We start from the raw sequence: 19,354 nt of genomic DNA, 5'->3' as shown, positions 1-19,354 counted from the left end.
GATTTGGTGTCTAACGATTATTAAAAATGTGTAGTATATAAATAAATAAATAAATAAAGCAGTCAACTAAATTCTTAAATTAAGAAGCATGAAAGATTCAAGAGTTGACACTCAGCTGATGATTGATTATGAAGCGTTCAGCATGCTGTCCTGGGAGAGAGCCCTGAGCTCATAAGATCCTCGAGCCTGAGGCTCCCTCCCGTTTGCAAGGCGAGAGGGGAGTTTGAGCTCAGGTAGACCTTAAGAACACCCCTGCTGGTGTAGCTAATGAACAGATAGTGATCGCTCTTAATAGATAACTACTGACTAGGAGCATGTCTATGTGCTGATTAGTCAATTATGTTTTTGGACGGTTGGAGGAAACCGGGGAACCCATGTGAGCACGGGGAGAACGTGTAAACTCTGCACAGAAACATCTGGCTGGCTTGGTAAGGACTAAAACCAGTGACATTCTTGCTGTGAGGCAACAGTGCTAACCACTGGGCCACCGTGCCGCCCATCTAGGAAAGGAGGAGGAGTAGAATTCCAAGAGTTTTCCGAGGGACAGAACAATACAGGAGAAGGGCGGGAGATGGGTCTGAAATGGGGAAAACGGGAGTGTTGGCAGGTATGGACTCAAATCCTGCACAGTGGTCAGAGGGACTGTGAGTTGTTCTTCTTCAGAATAGTGTTCAGGTCACTACTGACTCTGCTGGAGGAAAACCTTTCCTCACTCGCTCCTCCAAAACACTCCAAAGGGCTCAATAATGTTTAGATCTGGGTACTGTGCAGGCCATGGGATTGGTTCAACTTCACTGTCATGTTCATCAGACCGCTCTGTCTCCAGTCCTGCTGTGTGTATCGTTGCATTATCATCCTGATACACACCTCCGCCTTCAGGATACAGTGTTTGAGCCATTGGGTCACATGCTCCTCCAAAATGGTTGGGTAGTCTTTGGCAGTGACCCAGCGCCCATCTAGCTCCAGTACTGGGCCTTGGGAATGCCAAATCCCCCATGCTTGACTCTGGGCATCAGCAGTCAGGGTGGGCCGCTTCTTTGGGGCTTCTCCACACCGTAACTCTCCCGGATGTGGGAAAGACAGTGAAGGTAAAGACACACAAATTATGGACACACACACCTGCATTTTTGTCTTATGGCCCAATGATAATCATTTTAAATATGCAGCTGATGGCAGCAGTGCTGATGTTCTGTGTGTGTTTGTGTTTGTGTGTGTGTGTGTGTGTGTGTGTGTGTGTGTGTGTGTGTGTGTGTGTGTGTGTGTGTGTGTGTTTGTGTGTGTGTGTGTGTGTGTGTGTGTGTGTGTGTGTTACCGGAGCTGGTCTGTGTGCGTATGGAGCTGATGGCGGCAGTGCTGATGTTCTGTGTGTGTGAGGGCTGTCGGCTGTTCTGCAGCAGGTCCCACACCTCCACATCTCCATCCTCCCTCCCCATGAAGAGCACAGCGGGCCGCGACCGAGACCAGTGACCCGCCGAGAACATCGACTTAGAGTACACCGACATCAGCAGCGGCCCACACTGACGAGACACACAAAACACTCAGGTTGTGGGTCACTTATCAGGTACTGATTACAGATTACATGACAAAATGCTTTGTTCATTATATAGTGCCACATATTTATGGTAATCTCACTGATTCTGCATTCAATTTAGATTACTTTCATTGTAATGTAATCTGACTACTTTTGGATTACATTTAGATTACTTTTATGGTACGGCAATCTGACTACTTTTGGATTACATTTAGATTACTTTTATGGTATCGCAATTTGACTACTTTTGGATTACATTTAGATTACTTTTATAGTATGGCAATTTGAATCCTTTTGGATTACATTTAGTTATTGGATTACATTTACTTTTGGATTACATTTAGATTATTTTTATTGTAGCGAACACTAATTACTTTTGGATTACATTTAGATTACTATTATGGTATAGCAATTTGACTACTTTTGGATTACATTTAGATTACTTTTATGGTATCGCAATTTGACTACTTTTGGATTACATTTAGATTACTTTTATGGTACGGCAATCTGACTACTTTTGAATTACATTTAGATTACTTTTATGGAAGTAAAATCTGACTACTTTTGGATTACATTTAGATTACTTTTATAGTATGGCAATTTTAATCCTTATGGATTACATTTAGTTATTGGATTACATTTAGATTACTTTTATGGAAGTAAAATTGGACTAGTTTAGGATTACATTTAGATTACTTTTATGGTACGGCAATCTGAATCTTTTTGGATTACATTTAGCTTTTGGATTACATTTAGATTACTTTTATGGAAGTAAACTCTGACTACGTTTGGATTACATTTAGATTACTTTTATGGTACAGCAATCTGAATACTTTTGGACTACATTTAGATTACTATTATGGAAGTAAAATCTGACTACTTTAGAAATACATTTAGATTACTTTTATGGTATGGCAATCTGAATACTTTTGGATTACATTTAGCTTTTGGATTAATTTTAGATTACTTTTATGGAAGTAAACTCTGACTACTTTTGGATTACATTTAGATTACTATTATGGAAGTAAAATCGTAATACTTTTGGATTACATTTAGAATTACATTTAGATTACTTTTATGGAAGTAAACTGACTACTTTTGAATTGCATTTAGATTACTTATGGTACGCCTCTGACTACATCTGGACTACATTTGGATTACTTTTTTGGAAGTAAAATTGGACTAGTTTTGGATTACATTTAGATTACATTTATGATACGGCAATCTGAATACATTTGCATTACATTTAGATTACATTTTATGGCAATGAAATTTGACTGCATTTAGATTACATTTGGATTACTTTTTCTAATAATGCAATCTGACTACTTTAGAATTACATTTAGGTTAAGGTTAGGGTTATTATTTAGATGAGATTTAGATTAGGGGTACATTTAGATTACTTTAGTGCCAACCCATATTTGATATCACATATATTAAAGCAGGATAATCTTGGGCTATTTTGGCAGATCAATAGCCTGAATATCTGATGTATTCTGATGTATCTGGCGGTTAAATTGAATTGAATAAATAAACCTGGATTAAATTGAACATAAATGTAAATTACTTTGAACATTAAACATTAAAAGTAATTATATAGTTTATATTTATACTGACGGTGAGTCCTTCTCTCCAGATGGAGAAGCTGAATCTGCCGACAGTCAGGATGATATCTCTGAAGAATGGAGATCTGCTGACGGTGTGGAGCAGAGTGTCCTGCAGGAGGAACACATCCAGCGGTTTGGCACCTGACGGCACAAAATTATGCCTCAAATATTTAATTATAATATACCAAAAAAAGATATACAAGGTTTGTACAATGTTTTTATACAACGATTTACTATCGAAATAGCGTTAAATTGACATTGACCTCAATAAGCATCAACATTGCACATTAATTTGCTGTCACAAAATTATTAACCACCTTATAAACCACCAGCAATATAAACACAAAAAGTATTATAATATAAGAGCATTTTTATTCATCTGAAAGCTTCAATTCCAAATGACTAATTTACACTGGATTTTGTTTCCCTACAACACACGTAAACTACCTCGATGTTAAAACCACCTCAAATTACCAACGATGTTTTATGATGTGACTTAAGATATTGTTTTGAAATGAAGTTATTAATTGAACATAAATTGATCTGCAATTCTGACGTGATTTCTGAAGCTCTCAGTCAGTGAGCTGTGATTAAATATATTGTCATTAAACTTTGTCATTAAAATTTAGTTTGTCTAAATAGTTCCAGAATAAAGGCTAAATGTTATGAGATATGTGTTATTATACTGTTCAGCCTCATCTGCTGTAATAATTCTGTGAATATTGGCTGTTTACAGACTCGATGTGACGGTTTGGTTAAATGAGGTTTGTTCTCCGCCAAACGCCTATGAGATTAACTCAGAGTTAGTGATTCTGGGAAATCCAGATAAAGTTTCCTCGTTTAACTGAATCATTGAACATTCGTCACCGTCTGAGAAGCACAGATTCATAATGCAATCATAATTGTGTGGTTTCCTCATTAATCGTCCAGCGGTTTCTAATCTGACAGGGAAATCTCCAGCTTTAATCAGCTTTTTATGGTGTGCTTGTATCTTTTAGAGTGTAAACTTGCTTATTATTGAAGATAATGTAGACTTTAGGTTCATATATTTAAGCTTGTTTGGTAAGAGCTTTGGTTGGTTAATTGCATTTATTTTTAAAAATATTTTCATTTTCCTTCAGTTTAGCCTCTTTATGAATCTGGGGTTGCCACAGTGGATTATACAGCGTATGTTTTACACAACGGATACCCTTCCAGCTGCAACCCATCACTGGGAAACACCTACTGTATACACACTCATTCACACACAGACACACACACACACACACACTCTCCTACACTACGGTCAGTGTAGTTGATCAGTTCCCCTATAGCGCATGTGTTTGGACTGTGGGGGAAACCGGAGCACCCGGAGGAAACCCACACCAACACGGGGAGAACATGCAAACTCCACACAGAAACACCAACTGACCCAGCCAAGGCTTGAACCAGCGACCTTCATGGTGAGAGGCGACAGCGCTACCCACTAAGCCACCGTGTCGCCCCAATATTTTTATTATTGAACTATTTTTATTTAAAAAATATTCATTTTATTAAATAACATAATAAAATATTTCCCAAGTGATATTTGGTGGTATTCATATAAAATATTTAGTGATTTGATTTTTTTTTTATAATAATTTATTTTCAAAGTATTCCTTTTTTTAAATATTTATTAATAACAATGACGGCAGCTCCTCACGGAGACTGCCGTCTAAACCAAAACAAACGGACGGCAGCTCCTCACGGAGACTGCCGTCAAACTGAAAGCAAAAGTAAAACAATATGCCCGGGCCCGGTCCTCTCTCGGCTTCCTCTGCCATCGGTCCTCCTTTTATGGTCCAGAGCTCCTTCCGTGCGATCCGAGGCAGGTGCGCACCGCAGGTGTATCCACTTACGCGGTGGCCTCACCCCGTTCCCACGGCTCTCGGCCACGCCCCCTCGCCACAATAGTTGTCTTAGTATTTTATTTGAATTGCTTTTACATAAAAATGTATTTTCATTTATTTTTTTAAATGAAATATTTCACCAATATAAGTAAGTTTTTTTTAAATTGGGATTTTAATATATTTTTTAATTATATATTTTTTATTTATTTCAATATAATTTTTAAAAATTGTATTATTATTAATTGTTCTGTTTTTTTGTTATGTCATTTAAGTATATAAGTTTTATTTTAAATGAAATAATTAATCTTTTTATATTAATATTGCTTTTTAAAATCAATTTTTTTTATTATGATTACAATTTTTATTGTAAAAAAATCTCATACACTACGGCCAGTGTAGTTGATCAGTTCCCCTATAGCGCATGTGTTTGGACTGTGGGGGAAACTGGAGCACCCGGAGGAAACCCACGCCAACACGGGGAGAACATGCAAACTCCACACAGAAACTGAGCCGACACCACTATTATAATTTATTATTTTTAATAAAATATTTCACAAATATTAGCAAAAATTTTTATTGAGAGTTGTAATATTTTTAAATGCTCTTTTTAATTGATTTCAATAAAATATTGATTAATTGTATAATTTTACTGTTTTTGTGAGTTTTGTTGTTATGGCATTTAATTATATTAATTAGTTTACAATAAAATATGTGATGTTTTTATATGCTTTAAAATGTATTATTTTATGATTCGATTTTTAAAATGTTTTTTTATTCATTCAAATAAAATATTTATTATTTGTATTGTTTTATTTTGTTTTTTAGTTGTTGTTTTGTTTTACATAAAATATTTAATCTTTTAACAATGGGGTTTTAATATTTTTAAATATTATTTTTGAATAATTATTAAGGCTTATTATTTCTTTTGAGCAAAATAAAATGTGCTCATTTCTGTTTACTTTTAGTAAATTGTTTCACTGTTCTTTTGAAAAAAGGGGGCAGCGTGACCATTCAACAAACGACATACATTTTGAAAGACATAAAGGTCAGTAAAACATGTACAATTTTTTTCTTTAATGTCTATCAATTATTAGCCGATGCTTTTATCTAATGTCCTTCAATCTTTGTTATCTACTGGCCAGGCTCCCTGGGACCAAATGGAGGTTCAGGTCATTCATCACAGGTAAAAATAGACAGATTTTTTTTCATTCAAACACTAATCTTACACCGTATATGTGTTTAAAAATGTAGCTTTAGGATTTCTAGTGTCTTACTCAGCATTCGTCCTGAGTCGTTGTCTTTCTCCACCTTCCAGTCGGTGTAAACCAGTTCTCCATCCTTAAAGGAACAAGAGCACAGTTTACACAAGTTTGTACACAAGCTTTACAATAAAGCATAATATTGTTAGCCTAATAATAAGCTGAAGTGTGTGTGTGTTTGTGTGTGTTTGTGTGTGTTTGTGTGTGTTTGTGTGTGTTTGTGTGTGTGTGTGTGTGTGTGTGTGTGTGTGTGTGTGTGTGTGTGTGTGTGTGTGTGTGTGTGTGTGTGTGTGTGTCACCTCGGTCGCGATGTAGAGTTTAGTGCTGATGTTCTGTAGGGGTTTCTGCTGTTTGGCCGACTGCATGCGGAGCTGAGCGAATACATGACTGTCTGCTCCGCTCACAGACTTATCACCTCAAAAGATGAAAATGTTTACACTTTATTATCACAATTCTTCTCTTATTCTTAAACTATTACAAACTTATTCTCAAATTATTGCAACTTTAATCTAATTAAATTAACTGTTTGTGAAACTTTTACTCTATTCTTGGTATATTTTGACTTCATTCTCACAAATTTAGATTTAATGTAAAATATTTTTGACTTTTTCTTATTTTTTATTCTCAAAATATGACTTTAACTTCATAATGTTTCCTTATATATAAATATAATTTCATAAAAATAATATAATATTTACTCTTGTGACATTTTAACTTGTTTCTCACAATTTTGACTTTATTTTTATTTTATTTTTATCCTTATTATTAAAATATTGCAACTTTAATCTCAAACAATTTAATCCCAAAACTAATCTCGAAATATTGACTTTATTCTTGTTAGATTTTGACTTTATTGTTGTAATATTTTAACTTCATTCTTAAAATATTGCACTTTTAATCTCATAACATGTAGACTTTATTCTGGAAATATTGACTTTATTCTTTGTTATATTTTGACCTTATTCTTATTATTTTGACTTTGTGAGAATAGTTTTACTTTATTCTCATAATTCTATTGACTTTCAAAATATTATGACTTTAAATATGTAAAATCTTGATTATTCTGTTGTCTATTTCTGAAATATTTAGACATTATTATGAAAATCTGACTTTATTCACACAATTCTGACATTATTCTGGTCATATTTCGACATTATTCTCACAGTATTCTAACTTTATTCTCAAAGTTTAACAACTTAACTGTTTTGACTTTATTATTGAAATATTTTGACTTTATTCTCATAATATCTCAACTTTATTTTGGTAATATTTCAACTTGAACTATTGTGACTTGTTGTGTGTGAGCTGTGGCCTGAGCTGCCGGATGAGCAGGCGCTGCAGTGTTTATAGTGTGATGGAGAATGTTTTTACAGAGCTGCTCGACTGCTTATTTAACATCATGCTGACTGCATTATTATCACCACCGCACGCCACAGACAGACCACGCACACTTTATATTGCTCTAACACCATATACAGCTGAAACCAGAATTATTCAGCCTCCTGTGAATTAATTCATCAAATCCTTAATGATGTTGAACAGATTGAGGAAATGTTCACAGTGTTTCCTCTTATATTTGTTCTTCTGGAGAAAGTCTGATTTGTTTTATTTCAGCTAGAATAAAAGCAGTTTTAAATAGTTATAAACTCATGTTAAGGTCAATATTATTGGCCCCTTCAGCAATATTAGTGTTGGATTGTCTCCAGAACAAACCACTGTTATACAATGACTTGCCTAATTACCCTAACTTTACCCTAATTACCCTAGTGAAGCCTTTACATGTCACTGTAAGCTGAACACTAGTGTCTTGAAGAATATATAGTCTAATATTGTGTGCTGTCATCATCAAATAAATCAGTGATTAGAGATGAGTTATTAACACTGTTATGTGCAGAAATGTGTTGAAAACATCTGCTCTCCGTTAAACAGAGATTGGAAACGAATATAAAGAATTCAGATGGAACCGGTCGGTGAATGATTCTGAGCTCTCACCTGTATTGTAGTCTACTGTATTCTCCCTCATGCTGAACTTCAGAGGACTGTATTCCCCGCTCGAGCTGATCTTTGGTAAAGAGACCTTCCACACACAGATTTACTGTTATTAAGAGTAATTATCATAAATCAAATGGATCTAAAAGTCAGCATTTTGTACTACTGGTCTAATTGTTAATGTCTGTGTGTGTGTGTGTGCACATACTCTGATGAAGGGTTTCCAGGTCAGGTTGAGGTGTGTGAATGTATTCGGCACGCCGTGAGGGTTTTCCAGAGGCTTTTCCTCTTGTTTCTGTTTGATGTCTGTGAGGGAATGAACCATGACTCGAGGAGCCCGAAGATCCCAGAATAACACACAGCTGGAATACATACACACGACACACAGCTGGAATAAACACACGACACACAGCTGGAATACACACATGACACACTGCTGGAATACACACACGACACACAGCTGGAATACATACACACGACACACAGCTGGAATACACACACGACACACAGCTGGAATACACACACGACACACAGCTGGAATACATACACACGACACACAGCTGGAATACACACACACAACACACAGCTGGAATAAACACACACAACAGTGAAGAAGAATAGAGTATGTGATATAAACACAGCTGCTGGATCACTTACGGATCAGTTACTGATTACAAATGGCATGTCAAATTTTGTAGTCAGTGAAGTAATCTGCTAGATTGCACATTATTATAATCAGAGTACTTTTGGATTACATTTAGATTACTTTTATGGCAATGCAATCTGACTTTTTTTCGGTTACATTTAGATTACTTTATGAAGGTGTAATCTGACTTCTTTTCAGTTACATCTAGATTACTTTATGAAGGTGTAATCTGCCTGCTTTTCGGTTACATTTAGATTACTTTATGAAGGTGTAATCTGACTTCTTTTCAGTTACATCTAGATTACTTTATGAAGGTTTAATCTGACTGCTTTTCGGTTACATTTAGATTACTTTATGAAGGTGTATTCTGCCTGCTTTTCGGTTACATTTAGATTACTTTATGAAGGTGTAATCTGACTGCTTTTCGGTTACATTTAGATTACTTTATAAAGGTGTATTCTGCCTGCTTTTCGGTTACATTTAGATTACTTTATGAAGGTTTAATCTGACTGCTTTTCGGTTACATTTAGATTACTTTATGAAGGTGTATTCTGCCTGCTTTTCGGTTACATTTAGATTACTTTATGAAGGTTTAATCTGACTGCTTTTCGGTTACATTTAGATTACTTTATAAAGGTGTATTCTGCCTGCTTTTCGGTTACATTTAGATTACTTTATGAAGGTTTAATCTGACTGCTTTTCGGTTACATTTAGATTACTTTATGAAGGTGTATTCTGCCTGCTTTTCGGTTACATTTAGATTACTTTATGAAGGTTTAATCTGACTGCTTTTCGGTTACATTTAGATTACTTTATGAAGGTGTATTCTGCCTGCTTCTCATTTACATTTAGATTACTTTATGAAGGTGTATTCTGCCTGCTTTTCGGTTACATTTAGATTACTTTATGAAGGTTTAATCTGACTTCTTTTCGGTTACATTTAGATTACTTTATGAAGGTGTAATATTCCTGCTTTTGGGTAACTTTTAGATAATTTTTTATGCCAAATCAAATTATCTACTTTTAGATTACATTTAGATTACATTTATGGCAAAGCAATCTGACTTCTTTTGTGTTACATTTAGATTACTTTATGAAAGTGTAATCTGTATACTTTTGGATTACATTTATTTTACTTTTGTAATTTATTCTTTTCAAAAGAATCTGATTAAATAATTCAGATTGCATATGTAATCCATCACTATGCAGCTCTGGATATAAACATAAACAGTATAAACATAACAATCTTAAATGACCGCACCAGTCAGGAGCACACGTGACCAGCTGAACTGATGTCCGGCTCTGATTCTCCACTGGAGTCCCTAATTTGTTGACCTGGGGAATAAAATAATCAACAGAAGTACTTTGTATATGTTTAATTAAGTATGAAAAGCTTAAAGGTGCAATACTCTATATATATTTGTGTATTTAACGACCTCAAAGGTTTCCGGCAGCCACTGGATATCTGTGATTGGGGCTTTGTGTCCGTTCTCTATTCCAGATACAGCACAGTAGCGGACCACTGGAGTCGCATCGCTTTTGCCCTTCAATAACACACACACACACACACACACACACACACACACACACACACACACACACACACACACACACACACACACACACACACACACACCTCAACTTGCAAACCTCAAACGAGTACACGCTATAAAAAATATACAATACTGAGCAGTTTTCTGTATTTTGTCATTCATGATTTTTGTGCTGTCAAATAATTAATTTTAAATGTATATTTAAAAAATAAATCACTTTTTCAAAGTTTTTTTTCAACATCAATCGGTGGAGAAAAGATCTAGTTTCTATAATGCAATGCAAAGTGGAAAAAAGTACTCAAACGATTAATTACGATTAATTGCATCCAAAATAAAAGTTAATATTTACAAAATATATTTGTGTGTATATAAATATATGCATGGCTGTATTGTGCACAATATAAATAATGTCAAATATAAATATACATGTAAATATGTTTCTTTTGTATATTTCTGTATTTTATGTTCACAGTAAATTAACAAAATTTTAACAGATATTATTTACCGTGCAGAAGTGTTTCTGAAAATACATTCAATGCAATTATGTCTGTGTATGATGGTGTGTCAGAACAAGATTAATTTTGACTCCTTTAATACAGAATTAGGTTTTAACACTAATTTACTCTTAGTTCATCACAAGTAGTTGTAATCAGCAATTTTCAGTAATATATCAAAGATGCATAAAACAACTCAAAATGTTGCACACAAAATGAAGAAGACCATAACATAAAACCATAAACATACAAACAAACAATGAAACAGATCTATGAAAATTTCTGGCAATATCAAACTATGGTATTTTCACATACACTATATTATACCATTACTTCTATTTTACTTCCACACGCTGTACGATAAACTGTTACTTTAAAAATGATCTAACAAAAGCACATGAGGGCGGCGTGGTGGCTCAGTGGTGTTGCACTGTGGCCTCACAGCAAGAAAGCCACTGGTTCGAATCCCGGCTGGGTCAGTTGGTGTTTCTGTGTGGAGTTTGCATGTTCTCCTCGTGTTGGTGTGGGTTTCCTCCGGGTGCTCCGGTTTCCCCCACAGTCCAAACACATGCGCTATAGGGGAACTGATCAACTACACTGACCGTAGTGTAGGAGTGTGAATGGGTGTTTCCTAGTATTAAATTGCAGCCTGATAGGCATCTGCTGTGTAATCCATATGCCAGAATAGTTGGTGGTTCATTCCGCTGTGGTGACCCCTGATGGATAAAAGGACTAAGTCGGAGGTAAATTAATGAATGAAAGAATGAAAAGCAGATGAATCCCGCACTCTGCTGCAGCTTGAGGAGTCAGTGTTTTAAATGAAGGCGACAGATGTTTCATGTAGACGCAGTAAACTCACACACACTCTTAATAACCGCAGGGTTAATCTTCTGTGAGTGTGTTCATATAGGTTATCAGCTGATTAAATGCGTGGTTAATGTACACACACACACACACACACAGCAGTTCTGTGTAACTCACTAGTTTGTTTAGGATGTTTTTGCCGCCGCTCCGTGTGTCCTGCAGTCGATCCACATGTGCTGAAATATCCCATAATACTACCTGTAAACACAACACTCCTTCATCAACAAGCTGCATATAGTACATGTATATATGTGTTACAGTACTTATGTGCAGTTCATTTAAAGTAAACCAGCCAAACTTTACACTTTTATAAAAGTCTATATGCTGACTACAGGAACAGGAAGAGGAAAGAGTGAAAGGTAGATGAAACAAAAAGAAAAGAAAGAGGAAAAGGAAGAGAAAAAAAGGAAAGGAAAAGTAAATGGAAAAGAAAAAATAGAAAGGAAAGGAAAGTAAATGGAAATGGAAGAGAAGAGAAGAGAAGAGAAGAGAAGAGAAGAGAAGAGAAGAGAAGAGAAGATAAAAAGAAAACATGAAAAGGATAAGAACATTTAAGAAAGAGGAAAAAAAGGAAAGAAAATTAAGTGGAAAAGAAGGGAAAGGAAGAGGAAAAGAGCGACACAGTGGTGCAGTAGGTAGTGCTGTCGCCTCACAGCAAGAAGGTCTCTAGTTCGAACCTAGGCTAGGTAAGTTGGCGTTTCTGTGTGGAGTTTGCATGTTCTCCCCGTGTTGTCATGGGTTTCCTCCGGGTGCTGATCAACTACACTGGCCGTAGTGTATGAGAGTGTGCGTGAATGAGTGTGTATGGGTGTTTCCTTGTGATAAGTTACGGCTGAAAGGGCATCCACTGCATAAAACATATGCTGGATAAGTTGGCGGTTCATTCTGCTGTGGCGACCCCGGATTAATAAAGGGACTAAGCCGAAAAGAAAATGAATGAATGAGAAAGAAAAAAGAAGAGGAAATAAAAGGAAAGGAAGAGTAAAAGGAAAAGAAAGAGGAAAGAAAATGAAAGGAAGAGGACAAGAAAGAGGAAAAGAAAAGAAAAATAGAAAGGAGGTTTGAAAATAGTGGAAAGGAAAAGGAAATGGAAAAAAGAAAGGAAAGGAAGAGGAAATGGAAGATCAAGGAGAAAAGAAAAAGGTAAAGAAAATTAAAGGAAGAGAAAAAAGAAAAGAAGAGGAAAAGGAAACCGGGTTTAAATTGAAATAAGTAAAGGAAGAACAAAAGAAAGGAAGAGGAAATGGGAGAAGGAAAGAAAGAGGACAAGACATTTGAATAGGAAAAGAAAAGAAAGAAAAAGAAAAGAAAAGAAAAGCAAAGAAAAGAAAAAGAAAAAAGCAGGAGGAAAATCGTGGAAAGGAAATGGAAAAGAAATGAATGGAAAGGAAGAGGAAATTGAAAGTAAAGAATGGAAAGGAAAATAATGTGAAAGGAAAGAAAAAGAAGATTGGCAAGAAGAAAAGAGGAAGAGAAAAGCAAGAGGTAAAGAAGTAGAATGGCAAATAAAATATAAAAAGCAAAAAAAGAACTGAAAGAAAAAGGAAAAGGAAAGGAAAAAGGAAGGAAAAGGTGAGTCGAGTTGTGTGTGCAGTTTTCCTCCACCTGTCCATTCATGCAGCCGCCGGCGATGATGTTGTGGTCAGACGGAGAAAACTGAAAACACAGAACATCATCTGGACACTCCAGCTGCAGCTGCAACACACACACACACACACACACACACACACACACATAATCAAACACACACATCACACAACACAAATGATCAAAAACACACACACACACACACATCATGCAACACACACAGCAAACATGATCACACAGTCAAACACATATACACACACACACACACACACACACACACAGAATCAAAGCTGGATCAAACACTCACATACACACATGATCAAACAAACACTCACTCACACACACATCATGCGACACACACAGCAAACATGATCACACAGTCAAACACATATACACACACAAACACACACACACACACACAGAATCAAAGCTGGATCAAACACACACATACACACATGATCAAACAAACACACACACACACACATCATGCGACACACACACACTGATGTGGAGCACCTGTGGGTTGATGGGGTCAGAGAAGCTCCAGAACAGGATGTGTGAGGGGTTGAGCAGGAGTTTAGTGGAGCTGTCGATGCGCTCCTCCAGAGACAGTCTCTCCATCATGGACACCACAATCACTCCTGCAGCACGATCACAACATCAGCCCAAATATACCGGTCTGTACCATTCAGCTCTACGGCTAGTTTCTTTATGCTACATATTTTGTTTTGATTTCCTTTTAGTATTTAATTTCATTTAAAAACTTCTTGTTTTATTTTTGTAATACACGTATTTTATTTTCTCATATAGTTTATCTTCCAGTATAGCTACTCTGTTTACTCTATGCACACTTTATTTATCATTGTTATTTTATTTACACAGAGGCTATTATTTTATCATTTAATCTGTTTTATTTTATTCTTGCACTAGATTTTTATTCATATTTCAGTTTGGCTATTTTATTTCTTCACGTCATTATTTGTTGGTATTATCTTCTGTGTTCACTTCTTGTAAACTCAGTGTCTGGCTCTGACCGCTGATGGAGGGATGCCACTGCACATGGCTGATGGTTTTCTCTTTGCTGAAGTGCAGGTCCATGAAGGACTGATACTCCTTCAGCTGAGTCTCTGTTTTCCCCATCAGTGAAGCGTCGTCCTCACACAGCGCCGTCCAGTCGTCACAAAACACGTCTGCGATCAGATTCTGCTGCAGGTAGATCTCAAACCTACACACACAGTCAGAGAGCTGAAGCTGAGACTGTAGAGCACACGTCAAACAATACTACAGTCCTTTACTGTAAATACCCTAGTGTTTTTCAACCATACTACAGTAAAGTACTTGAATCAATCTGTTGTGGTGATACTATAGTTGCTATGGTAACACAACAACTATAGTAGTTAATCTGCTGTGGTGATTCTATAGTTGCTATGGTAACGCAACAACAATAATAGCTAATCTATTGTGGTGATACTATTGTTGTTATGGTAACGCAACAACTATAGTAACTAATCTGTTGTGGTGATTCTAAAGTTGTTATGGTAAAGCAACAACTATGCTATCTGATCTGTTGTGGCTATTCTACAGTTGCTATGGTAACGCAACAACTACAGTAGCTAATCTGTTGTGGTGATTCTACAGTTGTTATGGTAACGCAACAACTACAGTAGCTAATCTGTTGTGGTGATTCTACAGTTGCTATGGTAACAACAACTATAGTAGCTAATCTGCTGTGGTGATTCTACAGTTGCTATGGTAACGGAACAACTACAGTAGCTAATCTGTAGTGGTGACTCTATAGTTGCTATGGTAACACAACAACTGTAGTAATAATCAAATGTCTCGATATATTTTATATTACTAATGTTATATTACAATGCTCCAATATCTAACAGCACAGTCCTGTGTAGTATAATTAAAGTATACCACAGTATTTATTACAATTGATCTGTTCAATAAAGGTAACACCAGTATACTGCAGCACTCATTAACATAGAGTTGTAGTTACTATAATGTATACAGTATTATACGCTTTACTATAGTATAACTCAAAACACCACAGTATTCAGTATGAGTGACTGTAGTAATGTCCATCTCCTGACCTCCTGGCCACAGATGTGATGAAGTTCTTCAGGTTTTCTGACTGCAGCTGATGCTGTTTCTCCTCTGAGCTGAACTCTCGCGGCTCGTACTGACTCCACATGTTCTTCGGCTTCTTCCTGAAACACACACACATCTCTCAGGGCATCATGGGATATACAGCTGGACACGTTAAGAGCACTCCTGGCAAATATTCATCATCTTTTTAAATATTTTCAGCAAGTGATGTTCAACATTTTCAACAATTGTGTACCGGAGTGTCTGTGTGCAGGTGTGTGTGTATGTGTGTGTACCAGAGTGTCTGTGTGCAGGTGTGTGTGTGTGTATGTGTGTGTACCAGAGTGTCTGTGTGCAGGTGTGTGTGTATGTGTGTGTACCGGAGTGTCTGTGTGCAGGTGTGTGTGTGTGTATGTGTGTGTACCAGAGTGTCTGTGTGCAGGTGTGTGTGTATGTGTGTGTACCGGAGTGTCTGTGTGCAGGTGTGTGTGTGTGTGTGTGTGTGTGTGTGTATGTGTGTGTACCAGAGTGTCTGTGTGCAGGTGTGTGTGTGTGTGTGTGTACCAGAGTGTCTGTGTGCAGGTGTGTGTGTTGTCTCTGCAGGTCTGTGTGCTGCTGTCTCTCTCCATGCGTGTGATGCTGAAGCTCTTGTCCTCATATGATGAACACTCCACCAGCTCCTCCTTCCAGTCCAGAGCGTTACGGTCAGAGAAGCGCACACGAGTCCCAGAGCGCCGCCCCAGAGGACACACACTGTACCTGAGCTGACGCACACAGATGACAGAACTGAAAACAGCTGATGGAGTATACACTAACCTGCGCATTATTCAGACTCTAGATGAAGACAGTCAGAAACAGCTGATGGAGTATACACTAACCTGCACATTATTCAGACACTAGATGGAGACAAACAGTCTGAAACAGCTGATGGAGTATACACTAACCTGCGCATTATTCAGACACTAGATGAAGACAGTCAGAAACAGCTGATGGAGTATACACTAACCTGCACATTATTCAGACACTAGATGAAGACAGTCAGAAACAGCTGATGGAGTATACACTAACCTGCACATTATTCAGACTCTAGATGAAGACAGTCAGAAACAGCTGATGGAGTATACACTAACCTGCGCATTATTCAGACACTAGATGAAGACAGTCAGAAACAGCTGATGGAGTATACACTAACCTGCGCATTATTCAGACACTAGATGGCGCCCCTCAGTCAAAAACAGCAGAGTTACCAGACACGTATATAAACATGGAGGTGAAGGAAGTACCCGGATGAGCCTGTGTTAGTAGTTTCAGCAGATGTTATCTTATTGCATGGCTGTCTGCAATCCTGGATTCTGATTGGTCAGTCGTGACATTCTAAGGTCTGCTATTCACAGATAAGAACCGCTGAATAACACAGACTCCTCCGGGAACTGAGACTCAGTGAACATGTATATCTGGAATGATCATTATTGTGAATGTGAGTATCCCATGATGCATCTGTCTTACTCTGGGTCTGGACTCTGAGAGCGACTGGTCCTGGATCTCCTGTTCACTGCCCAGAGACACCCACGGCTGAGGCTCTGGAGTCTTCATCATCATCTCCTCCTCTTCCTCCTGCTGTTCTTCATCCTCCATCTGCTCATCAGCTCCCTCTGCTGGAGGCTGGAGACATAGACATACTGGACATCTATTATTCTGTACAGTCATCACTCTTTCCATCTACTCATCAATCCGGCAGTACATCCATCAATCAATCCATCAGTCTATCTAACATTAATCCAGCGGTCTATCTTTCCATCCATCCACTGTTCCATCAATTATTCCATTCATCGTTCTATCCATTAATCCATCCATCTCCTATTTATCCATTTACTTATTCATCCATCCATCCATCCATCCACTATGCCATCAGTTGTTTTATTTATCCATTCATCATTGTTTCCCCATTCACTGTTCCATCAATCATTCAATCCATCATTCTATCCCTTCATCCATCCTGTATTTCTCCATATGTCTTATCTATCTATCTATCTATCTATCTATCTATCTATCTATCTATCTATCTATCTATCTATCTATCTATCTATCTATCTATCTATCTATCTATCTATCTATCTATCTATCTATCTATCTATCTATCTATCTATCCATTTTTCCATTGTTCACCAATCAATTGTTCCCTCTATCGTTCTAACATCCACTTTCCCATCCATTCTTCCATTCACCATTCTGTCCTTTCATCCATCTGTCCTCTATCCACCTTCTCATTCAACCATCCATCCATCCATCATCCATCCACTGTTCTATCAGTTGTTCTGTCTATCCATCCATCCATCCATCCATCCATCTCTCCATTGTTCACCCATCCACTGTTCCATCAATCACTCAGTCCATCATTCTATCTATCCTCTATTTATCCACTTTTTTTATTCATTCATCCATCCATCCATCCACTTTTCAATCAGTTGTTCTGTCTATCCATTCATCCATCATTTTTCCATCCGTCCATCCATCCACTGTTTCAACTGTTGTTCTATGCATCCATCTATTCATCCATCCACCCATCCATCCATCCATCCATCCATCCATTCATCCTGTATTCCATCAGATGTTCTAGCATCCATCCATCCATCCATCCATCCATTCATCTACCCATCCATCTATCCATCCATCCGTCCATCCAGCTATCTACCCATCCATCCATCTATTTATCTTTCTATTGTTCATCCATCCACTGTCCCATCCTTTATTCCATTCATCATTCTATCCATTCATCCATCCACCCTCTATTTATCATATATCATCCATCCATCCACTGTTTTATATGTTGTTCAATGCATCCATCCTTCCACCCATCCATTCATCTATCTATCTATCCATCCATTCATTCATTCATTCATCCATCCATCCATCCTGTATTCCATCAGTTGTTCTAGCATCCATCCATCCATCCATCCATCTACCCATCCATCCATTCATTTATCTTTCTATTGTTCATCCATCCACTGTCCCATCCTTTATTCCATTCATCATTCTATCCATCCGCCCTCTATTTATCATATCTCTATTTATCATATATCATCCATCCATCCACTGTTCCATCAGTTGTTCTATCCATCCATCCATCCACCCATCCATCCATCCATCTCTTCACTGTTCACCAATCCACTGTTCCATCAATCATTCAATACATCATTCTATCAATTCATCCATCCATCCATCACCCATTTAATCCAACATTCTATCCATCTATCCATCCATTCACTCATCCATCCCTCCATCTCTCCATTGTTCCTCCACCCAGTGCTTCAGGTCTGCAGCGTGTCTTCACCTTCAGTATGCTCTCCTTGGCCTGGACTGTGAGCACCAGGTAGAAGCTCTGACCGTAGGTGAAGTCTCTGTCAAACACCAGCAGGAGCTCGTCTTCAGGATAATCCTGCACAACACAACACAACACAAACACAACACAAAACACAACACAATAAAACACAACACAAAACACAACACAATAAAACACAACACAATAAAACACAACACAACACATTTCATAGTCTGATCCTCTCAAGCAAATCTTAATCATTAAAGGAGACCTATTCTGCCCCTTTTGACAAGCTATAAATGCATCTCTGCAGTCTCTAAAGTGTGTGTGTGTGTGTGTGTGTGTGTGTGTGTGTGTGTGTGTGTGTGTGTGTGTGTGTGTGTGTGTGTGTGTGTGTGTGTGTGTGTGTGTGTGTGTGTGTGTGTGTGTGTGTGTGTGTGTGTGTGTGTGTGTGTGTGTGTGTGTGTGTGTGTGTGTGTGTGTGTGTGTTTTTGAGCTGAAAATAGCACACAGATAATGTTCTCTAACTTAGGCTTTCATTTT

At 37.4% G+C, this 19,354-nt stretch overlaps 1 protein-coding gene across 4 annotated transcripts in view; it reads right to left on the bottom strand.

The window, feature by feature from the left end:
* Window positions 1-19,354, bottom strand: part of dnai3 (dynein axonemal intermediate chain 3) — a 36,291-nt gene that overhangs the window by 4,828 nt on the left and 12,109 nt on the right. For 2 of the 4 annotated variants that reach the window (XM_073939494.1, XM_073939495.1), the window contains 16 exons: window positions 18,824-18,928; window positions 16,999-17,154; window positions 16,057-16,256; window positions 15,498-15,614; window positions 14,433-14,623; window positions 13,915-14,039; window positions 13,417-13,506; window positions 11,929-12,009; window positions 10,337-10,444; window positions 10,162-10,235; window positions 8,463-8,616; window positions 8,258-8,342; window positions 6,565-6,680; window positions 6,281-6,344; window positions 3,149-3,279; window positions 1,313-1,517 (listed from right to left, as the gene is read on the bottom strand). In XM_073939494.1, coding sequence (XP_073795595.1) covers window positions 1,313-1,517; window positions 3,149-3,279; window positions 6,281-6,344; window positions 6,565-6,680; window positions 8,258-8,342; window positions 8,463-8,616; window positions 10,162-10,235; window positions 10,337-10,444; window positions 11,929-12,009; window positions 13,417-13,506; window positions 13,915-14,039; window positions 14,433-14,623; window positions 15,498-15,614; window positions 16,057-16,256; window positions 16,999-17,154; window positions 18,824-18,928 — 2,002 coding nt within the window. The remainder of the gene's footprint in view (window positions 1-1,312; window positions 1,518-3,148; window positions 3,280-6,280; window positions 6,345-6,564; window positions 6,681-8,257; window positions 8,343-8,462; window positions 8,617-10,161; window positions 10,236-10,336; window positions 10,445-11,928; window positions 12,010-13,416; window positions 13,507-13,914; window positions 14,040-14,432; window positions 14,624-15,497; window positions 15,615-16,056; window positions 16,257-16,998; window positions 17,155-18,823; window positions 18,929-19,354) is intronic. The other 2 variants (XR_012398838.1, XR_012398839.1) reach the window with 1 other exon arrangement.

This window comes from Danio rerio, chromosome 23 (genome assembly GCF_049306965.1).
Source record: "Danio rerio strain Tuebingen ecotype United States chromosome 23, GRCz12tu, whole genome shotgun sequence".
Taxonomy (NCBI): Eukaryota; Metazoa; Chordata; class Actinopteri; order Cypriniformes; family Danionidae; genus Danio; species Danio rerio.
Note: the sequence above shows the minus strand (reverse complement) of the source record. Positions and strands in the feature narration are given on the sequence as shown.